This window comes from Coregonus clupeaformis, unplaced genomic scaffold (assembly GCF_020615455.1).
Source record: "Coregonus clupeaformis isolate EN_2021a unplaced genomic scaffold, ASM2061545v1 scaf0135, whole genome shotgun sequence".
In the NCBI taxonomy this organism is placed as follows: domain Eukaryota; kingdom Metazoa; phylum Chordata; class Actinopteri; order Salmoniformes; family Salmonidae; genus Coregonus; species Coregonus clupeaformis.
The window spans coordinates 409,623-419,478 of NW_025533590.1; the positions used below are offsets into that span (position 1 = coordinate 409,623).

General features: G+C 41.0%; 1 protein-coding gene across 1 annotated transcript; it reads left to right on the forward strand.

Annotated features, from left to right (window-relative positions):
- The first annotated feature begins 4,497 nt into the window (after positions 1–4,497).
- LOC121531531 (carboxypeptidase A1) lies at positions 4,498–8,553 on the forward strand. The gene is made up of 11 exons (XM_041836781.1): positions 4,498–4,599; positions 5,007–5,088; positions 5,309–5,443; positions 5,617–5,721; positions 5,968–6,069; positions 6,284–6,385; positions 6,544–6,654; positions 7,232–7,322; positions 7,534–7,733; positions 7,909–7,993; positions 8,219–8,553. Exons 1-11 carry the CDS (start codon positions 4,535–4,537, stop codon positions 8,404–8,406), a joined length of 1,266 nt encoding a protein of 421 aa, XP_041692715.1. The 5' UTR covers positions 4,498–4,534; the 3' UTR covers positions 8,407–8,553.
- The last annotated feature ends 1,303 nt before the right edge of the window (positions 8,554–9,856 follow it).

A 9,856-nucleotide genomic window follows, 5' to 3' on the forward strand; every position in this document is an offset into this window, starting at 1 on the left:
CCAGCCGACCCTTGGCATTGCACATGGTGATCTTAGGCTTGTGTGTGGCTGCTCAGCCATTAAAACTCCCAACAAACAGTTATTGTGCTGACGTTGCTTCCAGAGGCAGTTTGGAACTCGGTAGTGAGTGTTGCAACCGAGGACAGACGACTTCAGCACTCCTGTTCTGTGATCTTGTGTGGCTACTTCGCGGCTGAGCCGTTGTTGCTCCTAGACATTTCCACTTCACAATAACAGCACTTACAGTTGACCGGGGCAGCTCTAGCAGGGCAGAAATTTGATGAACTGACATGTTGGAATGATGGCCATTCTACTGCTAATGTTTGTCTATGGAGCTTGCAAGGCTAGATTTTATACATCTGTCAGCAACGGATGTGGCTGAAATAGTCTAATCCACTAATTTGAAGGGGTGTCCAAATACTTTTGTATAGTGTATATAGCTAACAAGCTTGTGTATGCAGTGTGGCACCAGAATTAAATAAAAACACGTCTTACTTTTTGTAGTTAATAAATCCAATGTGAAACGTGATAACTATAGTAACCTTAACTAGTATTGAAAAGGTTAATCCATTCTTCTCTAATTAAAAATCGAATTTCTGAATCACTCTTGTAACATCAGTAGGCTACTATATGCTTCGGAAGGGAGGGGTGGGTTTTCAGCTGGCAGGCAGGCAGGCAGGCAGGCAGGCAGGCAGAGTGAGGGCTTTGCATAGGCGCTTTGTTGCGTTTTTTTCTGTGGAACTGGAAAGAAAGAAACCGGTTCCCATGCTTTTAAAATAACGGTTCTGTTCTGGAACAGTATAGATCACTTTCGTTTGCAGTGCTGATTCTTTTCCCTCGAGAAATGTCCTTATTTTCCAGGGTTTTGGTTCTGTTCCCTGAATCGGTTCCAACCCCTGCTGATAGGTGAGTTTCTTATAAAAAACAGATGTTGTCGTTATTATTTTTCAAATGAGAAAATACCTTAATGATTTTGGCTGGCTACACACTTCCATTGACAATTCATTTCACACGTTAATGTATTCACATCTTAAGTATTATCCACAACACGTGTTATTCAGATGGGTCTTTATATATTTTTGGTCTCATATTGACTCCATACATTATGTAAGGTGTTGATACACTACATAAACATCCACACTGAAAATAGTGTTGATCAATCCTCAAGCTTCTTAGTGGGCATATATTCACAAGACATAGAAAGCAAAACAAAACAATAAATCCCTCAAGTCCTCCATCCCATTTAATCTTTCAGTGAGCCCCGTAATGATATATTTTTGTTCATCCACAGTTATTTTCTATTTAAGAGGCATATTTTTTTCGTAAAGATAGGGAATTCCACTACCTCACGGTCGCCATACCGGAAATCAAGTCTGACATTGATTTATATTTTTTAATGCGGTTACAGTTGTAACATTTGATCGGTAGGATTTCTATTTTTTCCGACTTCAGATTTGAATACCAGAGAAGTAGATGAAGATGTCATACAATCTAACTTTTTGTCTAACTTGTTGGGAAAGTGGTCCAAATGTCAATTGTTCATAAAAAGTTAGAGAACGTTTTGTTGATGAGGTTACTTAAACAGCTGTTTGATCTGTACCAGATATGTTTTGTTGTACTTGTAACCCCTTTTCCATGATATCCAATCAGTAGTTGCAGTCTTGTCCCATCGCTGCAACTCCTGTATGGACTCAGGAGAGGTGAAGGTCGAGAGCCATGCATCCTCTGAAACATGACCCTGCCGAGCCGAAATTCTTTTTGACACACTGCTCTCTTAACCCGGAAGCCAGCCGCACCAATGTGTTGGAGGAAACACCATACAGCTGGCAACCGAAGTCAGCGTGCATGCGCCGGGCTCACCACAAGGAGTCGCTAGAGCGTGATGGGACAAGGACATCCCAGCCAGCCAAACCCTCCCCTAACCCGGACAACGCTGGGCCAATTGTGCACCGCCTCATGGGTCTCCCAGTCGCGGCCAGCTGCGACACAGCCTGGGATCGAACCCAGGTCTGTAGTGATGCCTCTAGCACTGCGATGCAGTGCCTTAGACCGCTGCGCCACTCTGGATAATTCTGTTCTGATTTCAGATTTGAATAGCAGAGATTTGAATAGCAGAGAAGTAGAGGAAGATTTCACACACTTAAATTTTTTAAGTTGTTGGGAAAGTGGTCAAAGTAGCTGATTTGTGTCAAAAGTTACAATGTTTACACTGAATATAATAGAATGTTGGGAGTGATGATGTCACAATGGGACCTTTAGAATGTTGAGGAAATCCCAAGAAAATTAATAGAAGACAAAGAAAGGATAAAGATGAAAAGTTTAAAAAGTATAAAAGATATCAAAAGTTATATGCAAGCACATTATTCCAGAACAGTCTACACTTTTAAAAGTTGGAACAGTGTTTCTATCTTAAACGTTGTAAGAGTAGTAGCAGTGTAAAGAATAATAATAAATAATAGATGGTCATTTTCCATGAAGACAAATTGTGTGGCTTGCTTCAGCTCTTTGAAAGTATTTTTGTGGCAGTGGATAGGGTAGCCTGAACTTGTGAAAGTTGGTTTGACATCTCTAGCTTGAACGGTTCAACAGCTACTGTTGGTGAGTTATTTTATGAAAATGTATGCAAATGTATATAGTTATTGTTGATAAAGTTTTAAAAAATTAAATTAGGATAGCCTGAACATGTGAATGTTGGTTTGGTGTATCTAGCTTGAACAGTTCAATAATTACTGTTGCTGTGTTTTTTTAATGTTCATTTATGCAAATGTTTATAGTTATGATCCCTTCAATCAGTGTAGATGAAGGGGAGGAGACAGGTTAAAGGATTTTTCAAGCCTTGAGACAATTGAGACATGGATTGTGTATATGTGCCATTCGGTGGGTGAATGTGCAAGACAAAATATTTAAGTGCCTTTGAACGGGGTATGGTAGTAGGTGCCAGGCGCACCTGTTTGAGTGTGTCAAGAACTGCAAAGCTGCTGGGTTTTTCACACTCAACAGTTTCCCCTGTGTATCAAGAATGGTTCACCACCCAAAGGACATCCAGCCAACTTGACACAACTGTGGGAAGCATTGGAGTCAACATGGGCAGCATCCCTGTGGAACACTTTCGACACCTTGTAGAGTCCATGCCCCGACGAATTGAGGCTGTTCTGAGAGCAAAAGCGGGTGCAACTCAATATTAGGAAGGTGTTCCTAATATTTTGTACATAGTTGTTTTGCTATAGTTGATGCAAGTTTGAAAGAATCTGAAGTTAGGATATGATGAACATGTGAAAATTGGTTTGTTGTCTCTTTTCTTGAACGGTTCAAGAATTACTGTTGGTGAGTTATTTCATGCAAATGTCTGCAAATGTATATAGTTATACTATAGTTGATAAAAGTTGTAAAGAATTTGAAGTTAGGATAGCCTGAACATGTGAAAGTTGGTTTGGTGTCTCTAGCTTGAACGGTTCAAAGGTTACTGTTGGTGAGTTATTTTATATGATTGGACCGAAACATGGGATCAGAAGTGATCGGGTGAAATATGAAGCTAGTGGACAGAGACAGCTTCAATCAGAGCAGCAGGATAAATTCACAGCCCGCCGTTCTCGTTACAGACACACAAATACAGACACACAAATATCATACCTCCAAGACATGCTAACCTCTCACCATTACAAACAATAACAGGGGAGGTTAGCATGTCTTGGGGGGTATGATATTTGTGCGTCTGTAACATTCTCATTATTCACTATTCATTCAGGATTATCCGTAATCATGGTAGCATCCACATGAATGTAAAAATGTTTAGAAACATTATATTCTTATTTACAATAAAAGTGACTCCAAAATGACATAATTCATTAATTACCATTCATTTCTATTGGGCACAAAATAATCAGAAATACAACCAAAACAAACAGATAATGCTTCCAACAAGTCTGTAGAGTCACAAGCTTGATGTAGTCATTGTGTGCTAAGAATAGGGGACAAAATACTTAACTTTTTACTACTTGAATACACATATAGTATATAAGTGAATTTGTCCCAATACTTTTGCTTTCCTAAAATGGGGGGACTATGTTCAAAAGGTGCTGCAATTTCTAAACAGTTCACTTGATATGGATGAAAATACCTTCAAATTAAAGCTGACAGTCTGCACTTTAAACCACATAGTCATTGTATCTGGAGTACAGAGCCAAAATAACAAAAAATGTGTCACTGTCCAAATACTTTTGGAGCTCACTGTATATTTTACATTTTTGGGGGGTCAGGGGCCCCCTAGCGGTCGGGGGCCCTAAGTGACCACTTATGTCGCTTAAACTATATGTGTTTGTTTCAGATTTATTCATAAAGACATGTATAAATGTATAAAATTGCTGGCAGAAACCAGTCATCTGGTACTATCCAGTATCTCCTAGCTAGTGTGGGAATTAAAGCAGCAGGCATAGCACGTAAGTCACCTTAAGCAAGGTCGTGGTTAGGTCATGTGATCTGGCGTGTGGCATAAAAGGTGGTGGGTACTGCATGTGGCTCTACTCTATTGGTAACGATGAAGGGGCTGCTTGTTCTGACTGCGCTGTTTGTGGCCGTTTTCGGCAAGGAGACTTTTGAGGGGTGAGTGGACACAACAATGGTACTGTCCAATTCTATTTGGTGTCATGTTTGATATATCACCAGTAGTTGCTATGTAAAGACTGAGGAACCATAGGAAGGGTGATAATGCCATATGTGATTCTTGAGACATGAGGTGCTTCTTTAGACTGAACGACAGTCAGGCTTTGTTACTTTTCAATAACTTCAACTGAATCATTAGAAATAACTACTCATGGAGGAAAGGACAGAGAATATCTTCAATGATAACTGTAAAGAGGAAGCAAAGCTTGTGGTTAAGGTTGACTCCAACTGTAAGTGATGGTGTAAGCAGACATTTAGCCACCGTCTTTGTAGGGTAACTTTTTTCTCTCCCTTTCTCAACTCCAAGCATAGTTGTTGAAAGCTGAATGGTTCTCCTGTCTTTGTAGGGACCAGGTCCTTCGTATCACTGCGAGGGATGAGGTCCAGCTCACTCTTCTGAGGGACCTGTCTGAGATGGAACATCTCCAGGTGTGTGACATGATAATCACCACTGTAGAGCCTTGACCAGGCCATTTCCCTTTCACTATAGCTGCTCAAAAGACTTATATGGGCGATTTCCCGAACACAGATTAGTTTTAGTTAATCTAAACCATGCATTTTCATCCAGGACTAGGCTTAATTTGACTGGGAGACCGGCCCATTGTGTTGGTTTGTTGGCCTAACGTATCATTCCTATCCTCTATCCCAGTTAGATGTGTGGATGGAGCCCACTGACCTCTCCACTCCTGTGGACATCAGAGTTCCCTTCACCAGCCTGCAAACCGTCAAGGCCTTCCTGGAGACCGAGGACATTGAGTACGTCATCATGATCAGGGACCTGCAGGTAGGACTGCTTTCTGAGTCAGGGAGAAAGTGAATGATGTCAGGGTGATTACTTCAGTCTTACTTCGTCTTGGCTGATCTTGAAATGTGTAAATCCATGTCATGAATTACAGTAAATAAATAAGATGGTTGAATAAGCCTTGTAGTGACCTTTGACTTCCCTTTTGCCCACAGGTTATGCTGGACGAGGAGAATGAGCAGATGCTGAGTGCTGCCCGTGTCACTGCCCCCAGAACCAGCGACGACTATGACTACTCCAACTACCACACCATTGCCGACGTAAGTTCTGTATCCCGAAACGCAAGCAGCAAGGAGAAATGGGACAGCCCATTTCACATGACCACTCTGAGCAGCACACGTTCAGGCAGACACTACTAAGACTGTTATCATAAGATCCACATAAGAGTGACATAAATGTGACATGGTCTGACATGACACCTACAGTATTGTTTAAGTTGACTATAACAACTCTCTCTTTCTCTCTCTCTCTCTCTCTCTCTCTCTCTCTCTCTCTCTCCTCTCCAGATCTACGCTTTCCAGGACATGCTGGTGGCTGAGAACCCCAATCTGGTCAGCAAGATCGTGATTGGCCAGAGCTACCAGGGACGCCCCCTGAATGTGCTCAAGGTAAGTTCCTGACCACAGTGGGCGTGTTTTATCTACTATGGCCTTGTCATGTTTCTAACTAGTACTCTTTACAAGTGAAATATACATCCTGGATGAACCACCATTTTTTGGTACATGTTAAATGCTTGGTTATATGTTACATTTCTTTCAAATTTACAGTATTTGAGGATTATAGTAGATGTTCTTTACACCCCCCTCCTTCTCTCTTTTCTAGTTCAGCACTGGTGGAACCAACAAACCTGGTATCTGGTTTGACACTGGAATCCACTCCAGGGAATGGGTCACTCAGGCTAGCGGTACCTGGTTCGCCAAGAAGGTGCATCAGTGCTATCTCCCTGACAGTCTTTAAACCTTTCCCATCTCTTCATCTATGCATCTGTTCACCAAAACACTGTCTCACTCTCACTGTTACTCACTATGTATGGTGGTCATGATTTAAGATTTCTGATATAATTTTTCTGTTTCAATATCCAGATTGTGACCGACTACGGACGTGACGCAGCCCTCACCGCCATCCTGGACAAGATGGATATCTTCCTGGAGATTGTGACCAACCCAGACGGCTACTACTACACCCACACTAGCGTGAGTCGCTCACAACAGAACATATGCCATTAACGGTACATTTTAGTTTAATGTGACCCCTATGATTACTAAATGTTACATCATCTTATATCGCTCCACCTCTTTGATTATTAACATGTTACACATATGTGTGTGATCTGAATCTCGTATACATATGTAGGATCTTAATTTGAGCCAGTTTGCTACAGCAGGAAAATAATCCTGCAGCAACAGGACATGTGAATTATTATGTGGATTATAATTAATGGACATTTTTGTAGGGGTTGATAAATTTTCGCAAACTAAAATCAAGTCTGAAATTTCAAAGTGGAAATTAGAAACTTCAGAAGCCTTTTCAAACCTCACATACACTACACATTTTAGATTTCCTGCATTGCAGGAAAGTTCTCCTGCAACAGGGTGATCAAATTAAGATCCTACATCTAGATCGAATATCAACTATCTAATCTCACTTTCAGTCTCAGTGTTGTATCCTGTTTTGACTTCGCTCTGACATCATCAACTGCTGCTTACAGCTATGCACTAGACCAAACCAAACAAACCATTTGTCACGACAAAGACCTTTCATGTTCCACAGAACCGTATGTGGCGTAAGACCAGGAAGCCCAACCCTGGCTCTTCCTGCATTGGAACTGACCCCAACAGAAACTGGGATGCTGGTTTTGGAGGTATATTTTCCTTGTCACTTGCAAATCACTTGTATATTCAAATACAGTAGATTCCGATGTCATAAACTCAATAAGAAACCAAATCTGAATTTTTTGGTCAAATAAAATGTATCTTCTTGCACCTGGTGAGATAGTCTTTTGCATTGTTATTTTTTTGTCTGCCACTAATGTTTTATATCCTTTTGTCTATCTCCTCTGTTGTCTTTGGTAGGTCCCGGTGCCAGTAACAGCCCCTGCTCTGAGACTTACCGCGGACCCAAGGCTCACTCTGAGTCTGAGGTCAAGTCCATCGTGGACTTTGTCAAGTCTCACGGCAACTTGAAGGCCTTCGTGTCCATCCATTCCTACTCCCAGATGCTCCTCTACCCCTACGGTTACACCACGACCCCCTGCAAGGACCAGAGTGAACTGGTGAGTCCAGCATCCATCAACTAGTTGTCTTTGACATGTCTGGTAACAACTTGTGGTATCCGTGCCTATAGGGAGCGCCCTGCCTGCATTCTCCACCACATGTGGCCTCACCAGGGGGAAGGGTGAATCAAATAGGGGACTTTAACATTCGGTTACTTTTATTATATGCCCACAGGACAACCTGGCCAGGAAGGCTATCACTGATCTGGCTTCCCTGTATGGAACTTCCTACAGATACGGAAGCATAATCAACACCATCTGTAAGTGTCAAACACCGGCTTAACCTATTTGTTGCTTTAAATGGCTCCCATCCCATACCATTCCAATCCAATCTAGTCTACCACGATCTATCAACATGAGCACACTCCACCTGTATTATATGACCAAAGTAATTACAATATTTTTAGTTTAGGGTTATATACTCTTATATACTCTGTGACAATACAGAAACAATTGTCAATTCCCTTTTTTCTTGTCAATTCCAGATCAGGCTAGCGGTGGTACCATTGACTGGACCTACAACCAGGGCATCAAGTACTCCTACACCTTTGAGCTGAGAGACACTGGTCGCTATGGTTTCATCCTGCCTGCCAATCAGATCCTCCCTACTGCCAAGGAGACTTGGCTGGCTCTGATGGCCATCATGGAGCATACCAAGGACAACACAAACTAGAGGGGTCACCACGACAACCTACTGGACTCTCTGTCATTGTACTGTTGTACATAGGTATATATAGGAAAAGCCTATCGGTAACATTATGTCTACCATGTCTCTTTCCAGGCCCCAAAGAGACCAATAAATGTCAACTGTTATACCTGATTTTGTCTATTTCATTTTTATACACTGCCAAGCTCTTGAGGTGATGTCAAAATGAAGCAGAGAGAAAGGTTGTTATGGTTGAAGTAATCTGTCGTGGACAGACTACAAAACATAAAGTAGCTTGCATGAGATTTTTGGTTCTGGTTGCCAAGATTATGGTTGAAGGTCTCATAACATAATCAATAATCATAAAATATTGCTCTAAAAAAAAATACTCCACAGAAAGTACATTTTAACAACCTTTTACAATTGTGAAAATAAGGATAACAATTGTATTGTTATATAATTCACTCATGCAGTAGAAAGAGCACTCCTTCTTGGTGGTTTGCTGCTTGTTACTTAATGTGGACAAAACAAAACAAAATCAGCACACTCCATATATAACAACAACATCAAGTCCCAGAGGTACAAACTGTATATGAAAAAAAAAAAATGAAATTATATGTCAAAACTAAAAGACTTTAGTAACATAACAAAATAAGAAAATGGAAAAACATGTTGTTGTTTAAAATGGCTTCTAAATGAAAAGAGGTACCATGTGGGTGTGGGGAATATTTATAGGGACTGATGTGGCTACTAAAGCAGTTTTGGTGTTTCTCTGTCTTCAAGGCTTGTGGCCTAACACAGGTCTAAAGATTAGGTTAGCCACGTCATGTGGTTTAGAAGGGTAATGGGTGTGATAAACCAATTGGATAATTTCACCTGGTTTAATGTACAGGTATGGTGGTTTGAATTAGTTAGATTGTTAGATAAACTGCAAATAATCTCTGACAGATTAATGTATTTAAAGCAGACATGCAGGACATGTGGGGCATGTACTGAACAAAAATATGAATGCAACATTAAAGTGTTGGTCCGATGTTTCATGAGCTGAAATAAAAGATCCCAGAAATGTACAATATGCACAAAAAGCTTATTTCTCTCAAATTCTATGCACAAATTAGTTTACATCACAGTTAGCGAGCATTTATATTTTTCCAAGATAATCCATCCACCTGACAGGTGTGGCATGTCAAGAAGCTGATTAAACAGAATTATCATTACACAGGTGCACCTTGTGCTGGGGACACTCTAAAATGTGCTTTTTTGTCACACAACACAATGCCACAGATGTCTTAAGTTTGGAGGAAGCTTAAAATTGGCATGCTGACTGCAGGAATGTACACTAGAGCTGTTGTCAGTGAATTAAATGTTCATTTCTCCACCATAAGCCACCCTCAACGTCGTCTTAGAGAATTTTGGCAGTACGTCCAACTGGCCTCACAACCGCAGACCACATGTAACCACGCCAGCCCAGGACTTC